Source organism: Morchella sextelata (genome assembly GCF_020137385.1).
Source record: "Morchella sextelata strain SCLS chromosome Unknown scls_3, whole genome shotgun sequence".
Classification (NCBI taxonomy): Eukaryota; Fungi; Ascomycota; class Pezizomycetes; order Pezizales; family Morchellaceae; genus Morchella; species Morchella sextelata.
In genome coordinates, this window is record NW_025408618.1 from 2,202,814 (window position 1) to 2,222,730 (window position 19,917).

Sequence of the window (19,917 nt, forward strand, 5' to 3'; positions counted from 1 at the left end):
TCGAATATAGGTAATCATGGGGCCAATATCTGCGACAATTAAAGTCCCCGGTCCCTAGCTAGCGCAACACCGAAAAGAAAACAATCCATCAATATTAGGAAATAGATATATTGTTATTCTACAAACATGTTCTGTGTACCTGTTAGCTTATTAAGTGTTCAGCATTGGAATGTGAGCTACATACCATTATTGGCTTTAATTGAGTATGAGCTATATAGATAATAGCCTAGCAACCCCGGATGATATATATCACGGCGCAGCTCTAGGGTCGATCATAATACATAACCTTGCCCGCCCACACTAGTAGCACTACGACGAACTTCAAAATGCCGACATGTACTCATCTTGGCCTTTATCATTACCGACGTAGAACGTTTTAAAACCAGACAAAAACTCTCCCGCAGAATCAGAAATCAAATTCCATAGGCGTAGGGTAATTCAGATTCTCCATTTGTTTTCCCAGAAACTAGACAGGGAGTCTTTCGTATCGGATTTAATTATCATGATTTCCAAGTGAAATATAAACATCCGGTCAGCAACGGCCCCCAATAAAACAATCAATCGCTGTACATGTGGCACATGAACTAAGAAGTTTTTAGTGCGCCTACTTGCGATCGATCCGTAGCTAGGAGCTAATAAACTTTAACGATTAGTACCGCTGATCTGGAGATCCCGAGGACCTTACTTTATCTCAGCCATAGAGAACGCCCAGTCCCGTGCCCAGGCTGTGATAATTCTCTGTAGCGACAAAAATGTTGAAATGGAACTATAAAATTCCATTGCATGTCGAAATACACATTTTGTTCCATCAGGGCTGGAATTTTCACTATGTATCCAGACGCAACAGAGAGCTGTATGGGGTAAATTTATACAAATCACCGCCTGTGTAGGCAGATCTCGTCTTGCGAGATTTTTACTAGACTTCTCATATCTCCAACTTCGCCGAGAGAACGGACGATATCCACGAAAACATAGTGCGATGGAAGAGCTTCGATCCAGGAGAAGCTATTGGAAAGGGTTGAGCTACTGTTAGTCTGGTGTAGAGAAACCCAGACACAAATCCTTGTTTTGGTCAAACAGAACGAGAAAAGGAGAAATGGATTGATATAAACGGCAGAGTGTCGTTAATTTAATCTTTAGCATACGTACCCAGTTGGCGCCTAGGGCCTAGTCCGCAGAAGCTGCGATAAAGGTGATCTGAGAACGAAGCTAACGTTACTCTCCAGCTAGTCTCATTCCCAGACTGTTTTGTTGTCGCACTGCGTGCAGACACAGCAAACACAGGCTGGGCACGAGACTACTCTCCAGCCATCTGTCTACGGACTTAACTTCATCTTTCAATGGCTCCCCGCCCCCACCTCTAGCTCCCCAACACACACAGCCCACAGAATCTCCCCCATTCTAGAGAGCTTCTGATGAGATGGAAAGTGATCTACACATAAATTTATGCCGTGAGTGCTGAGGCTTTGAAATTTTCGATTCCGCTGACCGTGAGCGATCGAGCTACTTGCCTAGAAAACCCTTCTCCTCACCAATAACTATAACGCTACGTTTAGGTTAGATACATTTTCCCCTCAATTCAACATGAGAATCAGGAGTTTAATATATAGTGTAGATATTTATACTATTAGTGGTAAGTAATATCCAATATCTAAATATAATATACCTAGCTTTATCCTTATTAAAACTGACGGAGAATGTTCAGATTACCTAGGCCGTCAGGCCTGATCTCAATAGTTGTGATATAAAAAAAACTATAGGAATGCATAGCTCCTCACGATTTTACACTAGCTCTTACCATCTAATCCATGATATCATCTAGGCATGGACACTTCTCTGCAATGTTTGTATCACGCGCCGCGAGGGAGATGCTGGATGGGCATGTATATACATATCTCCCACCTCGAACACTGTTGACTACATTGGCTCCGTCATATTTATCGACTTTTCCCTTGGCCATTGGAATGCACTCGAAGTTAATATTAATAGTGTTACTCTTCCTGGTACACGAAGATATAGAAATTCCAGTATTGGGGCTTATCTAAGTTTAACCATGGATCTCCAGTCAAAGAAACTTGTCCCAAATTCCCATTGGCCTGCCGGGAAAACCGACGGCTTTTTTTAAAAAAAAAAAAAACTGATGGATACTCTTCAACATGCATGAAGCTTAGAAGTTGCTAGGCAAGTAAGCAGAGAAGGTTTATAAGTACTTGGCAGTTGTTACACTTTTGGAGCTTACTAAGGCTTGCGTTCCTAACAGCTAACATTTTCTGGATTGGTCAAGCGGCACAGCAGTTTTTGCGATCCAAAAGAATAGAATTTCATTGGTGGGCTTAAATCAACCACTTACAGTCGTATCTATTGAGAATTTGAGACTTTGAATCCTTCAAAGACTGTACCATGTCCCTAAATCTAGCAGTTTCTTTTTGGGGAGTTAACTAAGCTAATCGATATATACACAGCTAGTTACGGTTATCATGATTGTACCTAGATAGTACAATATCTGGCCCGTCTCCGCATTGCCTATCTTGCAGACTTATGCTTCTAGGAGTGAGTTGTCAATGCCGCGACCACAAACAATACGAAGTAGGGAAAAGCAAACCCGAGTCAGCTCTAGTTTATCGAGAATCAGTACCTTCGATGGTGCAGATCTTTGAATCTATCGGGCACGGGCCAATTAGGCGTCACCATGTCTTGTCTTAGTCCGAAAAGTGAAACCAGTTATTGAACCCTGTGGTTCGTGAGACATTGTCGAGTTAAGATAGTTCTCAATTCAACGGGGGTTGGAGATATTGAGGACTTTAAGTGGGCATTTCCTTATACTGCCTTGAGCTTCACAGGAAGGTCTCCATTCGGGATTCCGAACTCATAACCTTTCCACTTACTTCAAGTCTATGGCGAGAGAGATATCCACGATCTGTATTACAGACCTTCTGTTTCGACCCTCTCGGGGTAGGTGTCTCGAAGTAAGACCTCGGGTGCTCATGTCACTACCCGATCGGTCTAGTCTCGTGCATGTCATATCACTAAGATTCGGAGAATTAATAATTACTATCAATCGGTGTGCATGAATATATCTACAGTTAGACAACAAAATTCAGCTTCTTGGCCAGTTGAGCCTAGAATCAAACCCTCTTAAATACCCCACAGGTACTTTAGGTGAGCCCGCGGAGCTTTTATCCCACACAGCCCTTCCTCTCCTAATACCACTCTTCTATTAATCTACATAAAAGAAATGCTTTTGATAGACCTCCCAAATGAACTGCATGTTTCCTGCAAAGCATGCTATACAAGCATGCGATCGAGGATAGTCTCGGAGTGACAGCACTCATGTGGGCTGCGTCGAAAGGCCACGAACCTCTAATCCGACTGCTACTAGAAACAGGAGCGGTCGGGGTTAATGACCGTGACGACGAAGGCCTCACTGCACTTCACCGGGCCGCATCGGAGGGACATATTGAGTTAATCAAGCTTTTACTTAAGCACGGTGCCGATATACATGCCCGCACGAACGACTTTTCGACGATCCTCCATTGGGCAGTGACATCAAGGTCAGAAGATGTAGTTAGATTGATTATTAAGAGTGGTTTGAATGGAAAAGAAATTGATTTCCAGGACTTTGAGGGATCGGTCTATAGTCAACGATATCGGGGTACAGCACTTCACTGGGCAGTGGTAGGAGGACATGAGGGTGTGGCCCGGGTATTGCTTGAGGAGGGTGCAGATAAATCTCTCAAAGGCAATACTGGGAGAATGGCTATTTTTTGGGCTGTGGAGTTCGGATATGGGGGTTTATGCAGGATGTTGCTGGTGGACGGGTTTGATTTTAATGTGCTAGATAGTTTTGAGTCCACAATACGTGAGCTGGCAGAGTCCGTGGGGAACGATGAGATAGTTAGGCTTCTGAAAGCATACTAGAATTTTATATGCTTGAAATATGGTGTTTTACTCGAGATGCAACTGCACGACAGGCATTGTAGATAGGTTTATTGCATTATGTATATTTTTAATTTCTGTTGTTCAATTATAATAAAAGTTTTCCGCGGGCTTGGGGTCAATTAAGTTATGTATGTACCTCATCAGTCACAGATAGTTAGTGATTGAGATTTCTTTGTGAGATAGCGATAGCATATTGAAGTTGATTTCGATAGCACCTCAGGTGTTACAATGTAGTGTTTATGAATTCTACCCCCAACCCGCTGTGCACACCCTCTACTCGCTTGTCCCGCTTGTCTCGCCTACCTTAGTTGCAGGGTAAGCTATCAAAACACATGCCACACCGCTCGCCGCCATCCAATGGCTGTGCCATATACAATCCCTTTGAGTTAACCGTACGTTCTCGGTTATCAGGAACGGCAAGTGGCTACCCCCACGATAGTGTCTGTTCTTCCTGTTATGTACTTGTTTTGTTAGTCAGTAGATATCAGAAAACTATATTATTGTCTAGATTACGCGATACGTGCTCTCTGTACTATATCTATTCCTTCTTTCTTTGTACAATCAGAAAATACAGTAAAAGATTCTCTCCGCCTCTGAAGAGAAGCGTTGGGACTACATGTATTAAAAGTCCCATCCGAGAGAAGTTGTAAACACAAGCTAGCGTCACGTGAGATCACTCGACCAGTCCACCTCACTCATCTCTTAGGTAACAACAACATCAAAAGGCATACACCATCTCTACCTACCGACTCTCTCTTCCACTCATTCTCTTCACATCATATCACACCCACCAGCTCCCATCTCAACCCCCCCATCACACACAAAACACCAAATCTAGATCTAGATCCTCATCCAAAGCTTGAGTTGATTAAGCGCAGCCACCCATACCCGTCTATACCGTCAGCCTCCTCCCATCTCAACTGCATACAGATGACGGTCAAGGCAGCTTGCAGCTATCGCATTACATCTAGGTACTATACCGTCGTCATTCCAGATCTGATAATCTAGTCTCGAGGCCATGTAGTGGTGCAGCGACCCTTCCGCCAATATATATACATGTATGTACAGGATATAAACCCACATTCTCTCCTGACAATTGAGGCTACATATATAATCACTACAGTTTTGTATTTTGCTAATCTATTCTTGTGAGGACAGTTCGTGAGCAGATCACACTTCCGGACTACCATCATGAGCTAGGCTCTACAATTAGCCTTATGAGGGAGGTTAAGGCAAGGCGAAGCTTATTCCTTCTCTGTAGCTGTCTGTGGCTCTGCATAGAACACGGGAATTAGGAACGGCTAGGGACCTTTAAATCCTATTGTCACCCGGTGAATCTCATACGTTCTTCCCTTCCTTCTACCCTCCCTACATCTCCTTCTTACCTGCAACGTCGCCGACCTGGAGTCCACCCACATCTCCGAAGCCGAGGAGACTCCAATTCACCCATATGCATCCATATGCCCTCGTTGCCGGCCCGCTCCGGGGCCCCTGCTCTATATCGCCTAGAGTTATACGTACCTACAGTATATACCTTTTACGTATGTATATACAAACCCTCATTATCTGCAGTCCGAGTGATCCCAGTCTTCTTCCTTGCAACCAATATATATACCATACTCCAAAGCGCTATATACATCGAGCTAAGTCATGTCATAGGAAAGGGTGGTCCCGCAACTAAAATTACACCTGTCAGACCGTTTTTCCCTTCCCTTGTCCGGTCCAATCAATTCAATTGGATGGGGGGAGATGAGGCAACACGCGATGGTCGGTCGGCATGTGGGTGACATGAAAAAATACCATTGTCTTGTGCTAGTGGGACCAGTGCTATTATGTAGTAGTGTTTAGTTGGCACCATTCTTTCAGCCGCAAGGCCCCGTGCGTTCTTTGAGGTTAGAGTGGAGGACATTGCGAGGCAGTTTTAGCAGAGAAGCAGATTAATGCCTCTGTCTTAGCATGTCAAACCTACGACCTCTCCCTCACCCAAAACATCTGAAAATCAGATCCACCGGCTCCCTCCAGCCGAAGAAAAATCAAGACACCCTCCCCCCCCCCCCCCCCCCCCCCCATGACGAATCTAGAACAATACCAAAGCACCGAAGCAGCCCCCCCCCCCCCCCCCCCCCCCAAATCGAAACTCGTTCTTTCACACCTCCGATCGAACACTACCACAACCCATGTCCCTCGCTAGGTAGTGTTAGCTAGCTCTTCCACGTGTTTGGCCAACTAAACTAGAGTACATTGCTAGCTACCCGTTACTGCGGTGTATCTACTCGTATTTTCCTGACGTTTGTGGACGCGACTGATATTGCATGCCATACAAAAAATACGCCAAGCTCATGATTTTGGGTGTATGCAATAATGGCCCAGTTCAAAAACGTCAGGAAGATACTAGTAGTATCGATGTGGTCCATCCTCGGGGATATTTGGTGTTGTTTTCAGTTTCCTACCTGACAGAGAGCAAGATCTAAGCACACCACCATCTACAGAGTAGAAAGATACTTATGTCCCATCCTATCACAGCCAGTAGCTCTACGTCGCTACGTTTTTCTTCTTTCTGCCTTTTGAGCACTCCACCTTGCTTCATGCCATGCAGACCATTGCGGATTGATCTGATCTGCTGTTTCTGCTCCCTCACCCTCCGGCCCTGTTTGTTGAGAGCAGCGCAACCGGGGTTTTTTCGTGGCAAGATTGGCCAGAATACGAAAATGGGGGAGGCGGGGGGGGCGATGTTAATTGGATCGAAAGACACAGAGTGGGAAAGTGCACGTGTCAGAAAAAACTCGAGGAGGGAGGAGGGATAGCACCGGTAGAGAGTGAAGGAGAGTATCGTATAGTAGGTTGAATATAGTAGAGTTGAGCAAGCAATCCCTTCCTTCACGACCACAGGCCTGTCCTGTCTGTAGATACAACGAGGGGGAGGATCGAGATTGAGTATCATCTAGCACCAGGTTACGTTCCATCCAACCTACGCCCCACCCTCACGAGATCTTTTTTGCGGGGAAGCCGAAATTAAGGGCCTAGTCACAAGTGCACTTTTGTTTTGTTTTCCCCGGTCCCGACTTCCCCTAACCCTCCCGAATCGAATCGAATCGATCCGCGGGCCGTTCCCAGGTTTCCTCTGTATGGATGTAGGGACCATTTGATTCTCCCATGATCCAGAATTGTTTTTATTCTCTCTCTTTCTTCTTTTCCTTTTGGGCTATCGAGACAGCAACAATAAGGAAGAAGCTATGTATGAGTACATGTGTAGATAAGGTAGGTAGGTAGGTAGGTAGATGGAGCTTTCAGCTTGCTCTTGCTAACGCTGGATGAGAGCAAAAAAAAAGAAAGGAAAAAAGAAGCTATAGTCAACAATAACAACAAACTCCAAGATAACAAAAACGGACGATGAATGATGATGATGATGATGCGTTTCATACAGATTCGTTAATATCACAAACAAAAAAAAAAAAATGGGAACACAATACGGAAAAAAAGGGCGCTCAAAAACAGAGGAAACTGTTGGTGGCAGGGAAAAATGAGAAAGGAAAAAGAATCCACCGGCCCAAAATGAAGAGGCTTAAGAAGAAAAAGATGTGAAAGAGACAGATAGATACATAACAGAAATGCAAGGGGCCATAAAAAATCAAAAAACAAAAAAAGTCAAATGTCAATGTGTCCCCTCAGATCCCCCTTCTCTCCCCCCCCCCCCCCTTTCCCCAATTCAAGAGCACGAACGAAATGGAAAAAAAAAAAAACTGAAAGAAAAAAAACTAACATAACATTGAGAGGCGTCCGTTCGTTTTTCCCTTTAAATATGTGTCCCTTTTTTCTCCCTCTTTTTCTTCTTTTCTTCCGTTTCCTTTACGTGTCCCCCACTCCCCACCAGAAATTAAGAGATGAAAATTAGCTAGCTAGGTCCTTTGTTTCGATTTTTCGATATCTGAAGGTTTTTGGCGATATGTATATAGGGGTGAGGTGGGGAGAGAGAGGGGGGTATTGAGTCTGTCGTTGAAGATATGAATAATAAAAGCTTTTCCCAGCCAACGGGTAGTGGTGATAGAAGGGAATCTGTCTGAAGGTCCAATGGCCCATTGGACTCCGACCACGGGGTCCTTAAAAGCCGCCAGCACGCCGGATTGGACGTGCTATACAATGCTCTTCCCTCTGATCTACCTTGATTGTCTGTGGCTGGCCCGCATCCTCCATATAAACATCATCTCCAAGGCCCTCATCGTCGTCCTGCTCAATCTTTGCTACTGGTTCCGGCTTCGGTTCCGCTGCCTTTGCAATCTCGGCCTTGATCCTGTCAACCGCATCCTGCATCCGTCCCGCAATGAAATTGACGTGACCCGAGCACGCCTCACCCTTCAACCACAGGAAAGCCGCGTTCTCGCACCCCTTTGCTGCCTTATCCAGGCACGAATCGATGTACTCCAGCACCTCGGCTGCCTTCTTTTCCCGCTCCAGCCGTATCCGCTCCTCCTCGGCCTTCCGCTTCTCCTCCTCCAGTCTCGCTTGCTTCTCCTCCGGCGTCTCCTTGGGCTTCCCTTCTGACTCGCCATCCTCCTCCTCCGACTCGTCACTGTAGCCGTAGTCGGTTATAGGCAGCGACATCATCTTCTTCCGCCGTATACCCATCATCTCCTTCCTCAGTTGCCCGCGCTTCGCGTTGAGCGTCGTCCAGCAGTCAAACAGCGCCTTCTGCGCCTCGCCGTCATAGTATATCTGGGGACCGTTGATGGCCGAGAACTTTGCTTTTGGAGGGGTGGGCTTTGCGTTCATCTTAGACATCTGCTTCGGCGGTGGGGGGCATTCCTGCGGTACCTCGGTTTCCTTCCTCTGCTGCAGCCTCTCCTTTTCCTCGGCCGCGGCAGCCGCCGCGGCTGCGGCTGCGGGCGTTTGCTTTAGAGGATGTGGTCCGACGACGGTAGTGACGGCTTGTGACCCTTCTGCGGCGGGTGTCACCCTGGCACATGGTGGGATGGGTTCATCCTCGCATATTGAGAGTGATGGGGCGCGTTTCCGTGATGGTTGGGGAGTGACCGTCTCGGGATATCGTGCGGACAATACCTTTAGTCGTGCTGACCAGTCAGGGAGGGCGACCAAGAGCTCATTGAATACTGGGTTTTCCATTTGGGTTGTTGTGTGTATATAGGGAAGAAGAAAATTTGTGAGTGGTTGAGTTTTTTCCTTGCTGAGTCGAGTGCGTCTCTAAGAGACTATCAATTGGCGTTGGCTTATTGGTATAATTTCTCCTTCTTCTGTTGAGTGAGACGTTGGTGCTACAAAGGCTGTCACAAGAGGCGAGATGTCAGGACTAACATGGCTAATAATTGTGGGGAGAGAGAAGAAATAGGTCAAGAGGGATGGCGGTTGGGTGGGAGGGGGGTGGGATGATAGAGGTGCGTATTGCTCTCTCCTTCTCTCGGTGACCGAGAAAGCGGTGAATGGAAGGGACGGGAGGAAGAAATAGGGAATGGAGAGCGAGCGAGGGCGTCGCTGTAGCAACAACAGTCTACAGCGATAGAAATAAGAAAGGAAAAAGGAAAGGCAAAAAAAAAAAAAAAAAACTACATTTATGGAAGAGCCGAAGGGAGAGGGGGGGGTGTGGGCAGTCAAGGAAGGGGGCCGGGCGTGAATTCGGATCATTCCTCTTCCTTCACTCACAACCCCCCCCCCCCTCCCTCCCTTCAACATATAGGTACAGCAGGCAGGCATGCTACATGAGGTAGAATAAAATGCTGTGAGTGGCATCTTCGCGCGGTGAAGCAAGCAACTGCAACTGCAGGCAAGCAACCAACAGCTGGAGGTATAGTATGTGGAGTAGTATGCAGCAGACAAACGGGCAGGCCAGGCAAATAAAAAATCTCTCTTCTCTCGATCGCCCGGGGGGTAGGAGGGTAAACTTGCCTTCTTAGACAACTAGCACAGGGCCCTGTTGGTAGCTCCCTCTAGTGTATTCGCCGTTGGTGGTAGTAGTGTAGTAGAGTTGTAGTAGTAGTGGTAGTAGCGGTTGACTAGTTGTTGCTTGACTCGTCTGGTATTGGCGCAATTGCGACCGGACGTTTGTCGTCGAACTGGAGGTGAATTGTAGTAGTCGGTTCCAAAAAAGACCCAACACAAAGGGCAGTAAAGTTGAAACCCTTTCTTTCTCCTCTGCTGCTTCTTGCCTGCCCTGTCTGCCGCGCGCGACAACAACAAAAACAACAACAACACAGTGTATATATAATAAAAAAAATTTAAAGGAATTTTTTTTTTATTCCTTCGCAACGAAATAAAAAAAAATCCCAAAAAAACACCGGTTAAAAAAATATCGGGGGGGGGTGGTCGTTGGTTAACTTTTCTTTCTTCTTTTCTTTTCCTTTTCGTACCGGTTCGTGGTGCTCGTGAAGAGGAGGATGGATTGAGAAGGGGGGGGAGAGAAAAGAGAGGAAGGGAGGGAGGGAGGGCGGGAGGGCGGAAGCGTGTATATGTGGTGTCTGGTGGTAGTGGTGGTAGTGGGCGGGTAAGAAGGGAAGCAAGAGTGGAGAGAGAAAGAGGCGTTTAGAAGGGGAGATGGGGAGGGGAGGGGGTGAAGAGGCAGGCAGGTAGGGCAAAGGGAAAGATGAGCTCGCAGAAGCAGCAGCTCAGGAACCACGAACTGACTGAAATCGAAAAATAGACGGGGGGGGAGAGCGAGGGCAGGCAAGCAGGCAAGCGAGCGAACGACGCCTCCAGTCAAAAGAGTTAAGCTAACTACCTAGCAAGCACACACTAACTAACGGGCCGTGAAGGGAAGGGAAGGAAAGCAGCAAGGGAGTGAGGGGGTGTGAGTTAGGTACTGTAGAGTACGGTACTCTACTCTACTCTAGGTACCTTGTAGAGTGCGTTAGTGAAGTTAGTGTGAGAGGAGGTACATGTATGAAGCAGGTAGGTCTTCCTCACATCCCTCCGACTCCGTCCTTTCGTAACTTAACTTTGTGCCTGCTTGTCTGTAAGGTAAGATGATACTCTGCTCACTTGGTACATACGGTCCTGTAAGTAACATAACACATACACATTACACCTACATACACATAAACCTACCCCCTTCGTCCATATGCAGCAGTACCCGCGTCTAATCTGCCACAATCATGCCTCGAAATACCTAGACGGGTCTCTCCACCCCTTCACCATCTCTCCACCCCCCTTCCTCAATAAATATCGAAATCGAGAAAGTTAGAGGGAAAAACAGTTCTGGATTTTTCAATTAGTTCCCGCTCCCGCCCTAGAGTAACGAACTAAACTATTCGTCACCCCCCCCCCCCCCCCCCCTCGCTCCTGCTCTTCCCTAGCTCGCTCGCTCGGTCGGCTCGGCTCGGCTCCTCCACCGCGCTTAACCCTCACTCCCTCCTCTCAAAGCCCTAACCGCTTGTACGTCCACCAGTGGGGCCGGGCCAGTGTCACCACAACCACAACCACTCCCACTCCCACCACAATCCACCGCCCGCCGAGGCTGTTTTTGCCCGCTCTTCTCTCACACCACATGTCGAAACAAAACGGGCGTTTTGCTGCCCTTTTCTGTTTCCTTTTCACACTTTGATCTCTCAGAAAAAAAGGATCAACTACATGTATGTGTGTATGCGTGCTCATCTCTTTGCAAACACACCACCGCCGCCGCAGCTTACGGTATGATTGGTGATCCCCCCTGCCTGCTCTACCCTAACCCCACGTAGTACTCTAGCGGCGAATCTTTAATTCGCCTACCGACGCAATATGCACCGCTAGAAGCTAGAAGCGTATGTAGTAGACCCCGAGCACGAGCAGAGCAGAGGTTTTTTTTTCTTTGCGCAATTGCAATTGAAGCCCCAATTGCACTCCTCTATGTACTCGGGGTATAAGGTACTGTACTGCAAATACCATAAAATAAAAAAAACGGAAAACTCCCAGAATGCCACGCCAAAAGGCAGGCCGGGGTCCCAAATGCCACACTGAGAATAATATGCCATGTAAATAGTTTCAACTGGGTTAGAGTAAAAGAAGTAGTGAAAGAAAAAAAAATTCTTTCTTTCCTGTTTGCATTCGCTATCATATTTCCGAGATATTTTTCAATCGAGAGCAGGTAGTTCAAGAATACCCAAATATTTGACGGGAGCTTAAACTAACTGAGAGTCCATCTCTACAGCGACGGCACCTTGGGATGGCAGAGCCTATCTCCATTGCTACCGCATTGCTGTAATCCGGGGTTGGGTTGTAGTATGAAACCCAAATTTATTAACAGGTAGGTACAGGAATGGTTGCGTGGCATATAATTCTCAGTGTGGCATTCGGGACCCCGGCCTGCCTTTTGGCGTGGCATTCTGGGAGTTTTCCGTAAAAAAAAAGAGAGCTCGACCATGGCCACTGTAAATCCCGCTACCTGCGATTCTAAAATTCATTACCAGGGAGACACACACGCATCCCCCTCCCTCCCTCTTCTCGCCCCTCATCCATCCCTTTTAGATGATGAGGATGATGATGTTGTGTGAAGATCCACCAGCTCACTCTTAAACCTCCCATCCATATATCCCCTGTAAAGCAAAACCAACCACAATCTACCATACAAGAAATCGGGCAGATACGTACCTACTTTACCTCTCTACACAACAAAAAAAAAACTCCGACAAGCACAAAAACGGCCCCAACCTCAACCCCAACCTCGACCCCAACCCCTCGGCAGCGGCAAGGTAGTAGCGATCAGCCCTAAAATCAACTTCCTCCAGAGGTAGAGAGGTACATGCTGCTAACTTCTGTTAGGCATAATCAGAGTTTTCTTTCCTTTCTTTGGCTTTCCCCACCCCCTCCTTGTGAGCTGGCGAAAAAGAAAAACGAGTTCTTTTTTTATTTTTATTTTTTGAGGGAACGGGCTTCCTCAATATGAACTATGGAGCCTCTACATACTCTACTCTATCTCAGTCTGGCGACAATACCCTAATACCTATAGGGTCTCGGAGGAGAGCGAAATCTTAAAGGAATATGTGTTGCGCGATACTGTCTTTCCAGTGCACCTTGGCACTAGAATCCATGATATGACTATCTGGTCTGTCCACCCACACCCACACCCACCCCAACCCCCCGACCCGGGCGGGCCTCGTGGTTCGTGGGTTTCTTCATGTCTCCTGGCGGGTCTTCAATGTTTCATGAACAACCGCAGCACAGCAGCAGGAGCAGAGGACAGGACACTGGTTGAGCCGTGCCGCGGCCGCGGACGTTGGAGTGTTATGCTGCGAGATTGAGATTGGGTTTCGGCCGCTAGAGTAGCTACTCACATGCGCATTTCCCTTCCCTCCTCTCCTTACGTCCTTATTTTAAGAGGTATTACAGAGAAAGAAGGAAAATATATTCAAAAAAAGCAAATGACCTTCCGGTGGCACACCCGCAACGGGAACCGCTAGTAATAGAGAAACAGCCATTATACATATGCTATGCTACATATGCTACCTGTAATCAACTTTGCAAGCTGCAAATGTGTGGTGGTGGTTTCTGAGGCAGCGCAGCATGCATGTATCCGCTTCACATCCCACCACCCCGGCCGCAAAGCGAAACCGATCTCTCGAGATGTATCATTTCCATCCATTCCTTTTCACTCATTCGTCCTCGCCGACTACAATAAATCCCCAATTAATATAAATAATTAATCAACGCCCCAAACCGGCCCCCGCCACTATGTAACGCGTGTCTCTCATCCGTCCCCCCCCCCCCCCCCCTTCTCTCTATCTGAAAAAATCCTCAGCAGCTTCTATCGCGGCTAGGCGCGGGTCCGTGTGGGCAAGTCTCCAAGAGTTAGGGCTGCGGGCCGAATTTGACATGAGCCGTTCGGGACGAAACGAAACCGCGTTGCCGATCATCTGTGGCCCTGCTAGACTACACTAGCTAGCTAGGCTGGATGTGGTGTAGGAGAGTCTGGCCCCCACGAAGCTGGTGGTGAAACATCGAGAGGTTTCTTGCTGTCAGTTCTAGGTATCTACATGTAGCTGTCACGGGGAGAGCGAAGGAGTGACTGACTTGACTACCTTGCCAATTGCCTTAATACCTGATACCAAGAGTCTCTAGGTAGGTAGCTCACATATACAATACATTATGGGGTGGGCCTCATAATGATAATATTATTGACGAGGGGGGCCCAGAGTATTCACCCCGAGTTTGGGAAGCACCCCGTCCATCACGCATATCTACAATATCGCGATAACTCTCCTCTAGGCACTGCTCACTCTATGCTATGCTATGTACGGTGCCCACCGCAGCATACGTGACGTAGAAGGCTCTGACCTCCAAGCCCACTGATTGGCCCTGTCTAAGATACTCGACTTTTTCTACACACTGGCTACGCGCTAGCTAGCGGGGGAAAAGGGCAGAGGGGGGAGGGGACCCACTTAGCCGATGGGGAGTCACTTGCACCGCATCATGCGCGGTGGTTTCTTTCCTCTTTGCGAGTTACCTCTTGCTTGCGCTGCATACATATACATAACGCAGCATACAAGAGTAGACAACTCCCTTTTGTGAGAGGAAGCTCTAGGCGCCACCTGGTTTGAGGAAATCGCCCGGTTTTTCCTTTGTTCCTTCCTGGTTTGGTATTTTGGGGATTGTTTATGGAGCCGGAGTGGACGTTTTAGCAATTTTTTTGCCTGCGTTGGGATTCCTCTCTGTATGATTCACCGGAATGTAGAAATACATATTCTTAGAAAGAAAAAAAACCGATACCCGGCAGGCAGCAGGATGCTTCGTCGAGGCGGACGAATGGGAATTTAAGTTTTTTTCTTTCTTTCTTTCTCTTTCGTTCTTTCCCATCGATCACAGACCGGGCCGGAGTACGGGACGCGATATCCGTTTCTCGGGACGTAGAGAGTATCGGCCTTGAGTGCGAGTTGAGTCTTTTGCCTCGTGCGCTGTGTGCTGTGGTACAGTTCATAGCAGGATGTGTTAAGAGATCTCACTCACTTCATGCTGCATCACTCACATCACCCATCTTTGCGCTCACAAAAGAAGCAAAAGTCTCGGCTACAGCGTAAACTAACTAGCGACAACGGACCTTTCCGCACCCCCCTAAACAGCCGATAAATGTTCCACCCAAATCGAACAGCCGCGAAAAGTGGTGACATTGATCGGTCTGCTCGCTCGCGCGGGAAGGGAAATGGATCCTTTCCCGCAGAACCATGTCTGAGCGTGTCTGTCGTCGCGTTTGTTGGCTTGGAGGTGTGTTCAGACAACTGATTGGGTGACCGGTGGTTGTATATGTACGTATGTAGGTAGAGTAATGTAAATAGGAACCGCGTGTATGTATGTAGGTGTTTGTATTTGTATGTGTAGAGTATGAGGTGTTAGGAACTTTTCACGCGAGCGGGTGCTTCCGCCCGCCCGCCCGCCCGCCCGCTCGCTGGGCAGTGACAAGGACGGTCGGACATGTACGAGCCTAGGCGTGGAGGAGTTTTGGAGGAGGAGGAGGAGCCATAGCGCAGTGCATTCTAGTAGTCATGTAATCCTTCTGGATTGTTTCTTCTTAGCACATATCCATTTCTCATACCGAATCTTTTTAAGAACTGACCTTCTCCCAGCTTTCCCTCATTGAATTAGCTAGCTAGTCGAGCCCAAAGGTCACGCTGTCCATACTGTAGAAACAAGTAGTATCCGCGCGCGCCAGAGCCCTAATTCGCAGCTCGCTGAGATAGAACCCTTTTCCCTTTTCTCGTATGTTTTCTTCTTCTTTCTCGTTCCTCCCGGCCCCGTGGGTGCGGTCGTGGCGATGTGTATGAGTATGACCCGGCCCTTCGACTCTAGGTCTATCCAGGTCCCCCATCCATGGGCAGCTCATGAAACAACATTTGAAAATCTTTGGGGTACATAGGTGGCGCTGGCCCAAACTCCACAAAGCTCTTAGCTATGTATATGTAGCCAAAAAAGAAATATCGTGGTAACCAACCTTCGGGCTTGGGTTGGGTATGTAGAATATACATATGTAGTTGATTATGCGTAACTGGTAAATACGCTGCCCACTTGGCCTCTCGAGAAGAGAAGGAAAGATCGGGGCCCGTATAGCACGCGGGAAAAAGAAACGCCATATTATCATGTTACTTCATAGGTGTTTAATTGAGTTGCTACCACCGCTTAAACGCGATACACGCACACACCAACCGTGGGCATACGCTCGGGCATCTTGACCGCAGTCAGCGGCTACACGCCTTCATTTCCTGCGTGGGGTGGGTAAAGAGAATGTTTGCGTCTGTGTTTATCTGTGTGTGTGGGGGGTCGAGGGAGACACCGAGTGATCGACAGTGATGCTATGTATTGCGGGTAATTAGTGATATCAGACGCATGCGCGGGGGGTTGGGAATTGGGGAAGGAGTGCATGGTGGCGTCTAGATCTTGCTGTCTGCCGCAATTTCGGGATGCTGAAAGCGAATGTGATGGGATGTTCGAGAAGAAGGAGGAAAGACATCAGGAAGGGGCCTTTGCTTGCGCAATTGCTTAGGCGCGTAGAGTACGGTGTGTGTTAGATCAGTAAGAAGGTAATTTGGGTGCATGACATCGACGACGTGTGCAGAGTACCTACATAGACAGACCGATATTACCTCCTCTGTTCTACCTGCTCTCCTCTACTCTTCAGCTTCTTCTCAAACACGATCGATAGCCAGTCAGCCACGAAAGAGGAAACCCATCCACCGTCCCCAATTCCCAGCACAGTGGTCATTAAACACTAATTCTCCCTCACGCCTAAAATCCCGCGTTTAGCCAAAAAGAAAAGAAAGAAAAATCGGAAACTCACCTCCAGCCCCCAGGCCCCCAATTGCGAAACAGAGGATCCCTTTCTGGTTCAGAGGCCATAATATTTGTATATATGGTGGGTGACACGATATCGGGGCCGGTAAGAGTATATGAACGCCAAATCTATCTCCTCAACAACAACACAATATATTTTTGATTAGAAGCCGTAGAATGATAGAGAATCAAGAGCAGAATCATTCTACGGCCTTTGATTTTAATTATCTTGTGTTGTGGTTGAGGAGATAGAGTTTGAAGTTGGGTGATTTTGGTAGGGAGGCAGGTCAATTTTTACCCATACAAATTATTAAGGCCGGATCGAAATCCAGTAAAATACCCCTGTCAATCACCATAAAGCACTCGGTTTATTACCAAAAACGGCTATGATCTGCCATCTGTGAGCTCAAAAACACTTGTTTCACTACTAAATAGGTGATGATTTACCTGATGGAGATTTTTACATGTGCCAAGACCGACCCCGATATCGTGTCGCCCACCATACTCCAGCAGTAATTATAAGAGGAGATCGAGTAGAAACTAAGAGCCACGTGGGTTTCAACCATGGTTGTAGGAAGGTATACACAGGTACATGTATATATGTACAGGCCTGGGTTAATTAAATCGCTGTACTACACTTCTAGATCCGGAGTAACGACTGCACCAATAAAAATGCCTCACCACGCGTGCTGATATAGAGTAGTAGGCGCGCCAAGGGCAATAAATGTAGATAGAGTACCTACATCAGTCAAGCCTCAGTGCCATCGGCTATGGACTTAACCCGAGCGGTGGCGGGTGTGCGTGTCGGCAGCTAGGTCAATAATAATCCAACGGTTTCGCTTCCTTTAGTTACCCCGTGCCCAAGGGCCTCCGAGACGAGACAACTTCAGTTGAATTATCCATTAGAGAAGCCTGCCTGTTCGCTTCCTTGTAGACTTCCTTTATCCCTTCCCATACATTGTACATCTAGAATTAACAGATACTCTAGATGAAGTGTCCAATACATCGGTTACACCTTGACTAACGAACCACGTAATTAAGTAACGGATGTAATGAAAGAAGGCCGTGGACGGGACTCTATGTATGTATCACCAGGTACCGGCCGTACTCTACTTTGATCGCCCTGCTAGCCCAACTGGCAAGGCAAACCGCGCGGGATATCCGTCAGCTCAAACACAACAACGTCAACATCAAAGGTAAAGAGAGAGAAAAATTTTCTGATTGCCGGGTGCACGTGCTGTGTTACCTGCCTGGTGCCTGCTAAATAGAGTAGTCTTAGTATAATCCATGCTCCACCGGCATTCCGGTCCACGTTTTTATTTTCCGTGGACTTGTATTTGCCGAGCTGTTTATCTGCATGCTGAGGAAGAGGAAGGGGCAGAGGAAGGGGGAAGGAAGAAGAGGAGGTCTATGGTGCAGCACTGACAGAGACCTGCCGGATTCAAGGTCGAGGTACGGAACAACTTCTCAATCAGTGTATAAGTATACTCACTCGCAAGGCGGTCGACGACGAAATGACAGATACATATATAATTAATAGAGTGACTAGTACTACTTAGATGCGCGTACGTAGCCAGATAGCTACACACTTAACTAATTGATTGCACAATCGATGATACCCATTACGTACTCGCGATACATGTCCTCTCGTAGAGGCCATATAAGAAAGAAACATGTTCCTCTGCCATTATAGACTTTCAAAAGATCACTGAACCTCTCTGCAACACCCTCGGTCCCCCTCCCCCCCTCCCCCGGCCAGGCCGAACATACTTCGGCATCTTAATTGGACCCCATCCACCCCCCGACCCTGGGAGCTAGCTCGTATTGTGCCTGTTGTTGTACAAAAGAAGCGAATCTACATAAACGCAGTACAACATGTCTGACTTTCCTTTCCGATCCAGTTAGACCCAGCTAGGCTGCTACGGTTGGTGACCTTTAAGCTGTGATGTATGTAGCTATACTCTATTTCACTTGGAATGTTGGTATCAACTAACGGGATACCTAGATAGAACTTAAGGTTGTACAATTGCAGGGTGGCAGAGAACAGAGGAGAATATGATCTGTGTATACAGCTACTCGAGCTCTGTCCGTACATACTGTCCGAGAACACACCGCGGCGACAATTGGTCGGCCGGACATGCATAACACCTAGGCTCATATTACGGCCGTGAATACAATATTATAATCTTCACCGCGTACGAAAACCGAAAATCACACGGAACGACGGATAAAGCGTCCACCCTCCAGATCAACCAGGACATCTTCTTTGGGGTGTGAGGGGGACCCTTTTTGAAAAAAGATATAGTTGTTTCCCCTCCGCCGTCTCACGCTATCTCGCTGGTGGCCATGGACGGAGTGTATGCATATGCTGTGGCATCTCAAAGTCTTGGAGAGTTGTCTTTTATCCAAACGACAACAGGAAAACGACGATTGTAACTCAAGACTGCTGTGTAAGGTTTATTTTGGCGAATGTGCAGCAAGTTGATCGGAATTCATGATGAAGCCTTCCGGTGCAAGTTGAACGGCGAGGTGGGGGAGGTGTCAAGATGGGGTTGAATTATCGCGATTGGAGAGCGGAGAAAGATGTATAAATACAGGGCCGTATGGATGCGATGAAGTCTTTTTTCTTTCTTCTCCATCCAGCAATCGAGACAGACAGACTTGCACTCAGCAACAGTCCGACAATTACTCTGATATTCACTAGCTAGATCTTCTCTCCGCAAACATAGGTAAGAAATCCATTCCCACCAGCTATAACTATAGCACAACTTCCCTCTCCTCACCAGAGACAGCACTAACACTCCCCAGCCAAAATGCAGTTCACATTCTCCATCCTCCCGGCCCTCCTCCTCCTCCTCCCCCTTGTGTCCACCATCGCCCTCCCCCAGGAGGAAGTCACCTGCTACGACAAATGCGTCGCCTCCGCCGAGTGCCCCGACACCTACCCCGAGAGCTGCTACTGCCTCAACGACTACAAGACCAAGTGCGCCGAGGCCTGCCCCCGCGACGGCGTCGTTCCGGTTCTTGACGCTTGTGATAAGCCGGAGGTTGTCGAGTGCTACAACAAGTGCATGAGCCAGTGGGCATGTATTCAGGTCTGGCCGCAGAGCTGCTATTGCCACAACGACAATGTAAAGCTCTGTTCGAGCAAGTGCGGGAGCACCCCGGTGTACCAGAACTGTACTCTGAGTGCTGTTTAGAGTTTGTGATGGGCGGGTATGGCGGGCTCGGGGTGAGCTGCAG

At 47.7% G+C, this 19,917-nt stretch overlaps 3 protein-coding genes across 3 annotated transcripts; 2 read left to right on the forward strand and 1 right to left on the reverse strand.

The window, feature by feature from the left end:
* Positions 1 to 3,282: 3,282 nt before the first annotated feature.
* H6S33_009397 (uncharacterized protein) lies at positions 3,283 to 3,918 on the forward strand (the record flags this gene model as incomplete). Its single annotated transcript, XM_044840788.1, has 1 exon — positions 3,283 to 3,918. The coding sequence occupies one exon, from the start codon at positions 3,283 to 3,285 to the stop codon at positions 3,916 to 3,918; it is 636 nt and encodes a 211-aa protein (XP_044698212.1).
* A 4,119-nt stretch (positions 3,919 to 8,037) lies between these two features.
* Positions 8,038 to 9,057, reverse strand: H6S33_009398 (uncharacterized protein; the record flags this gene model as incomplete). Its single annotated transcript, XM_044840789.1, has 1 exon — positions 8,038 to 9,057. One exon carries the CDS (start codon positions 9,055 to 9,057, stop codon positions 8,038 to 8,040), a length of 1,020 nt encoding a protein of 339 aa, XP_044698213.1.
* A 10,430-nt stretch (positions 9,058 to 19,487) lies between these two features.
* Positions 19,488 to 19,874, forward strand: H6S33_009399 (uncharacterized protein; the record flags this gene model as incomplete). The annotated part of the gene is made up of 1 exon (XM_044840790.1): positions 19,488 to 19,874. The coding sequence occupies one exon, from the start codon at positions 19,488 to 19,490 to the stop codon at positions 19,872 to 19,874; it is 387 nt and encodes a 128-aa protein (XP_044698214.1).
* Between the last annotated feature and the right edge of the window lie 43 nt (positions 19,875 to 19,917).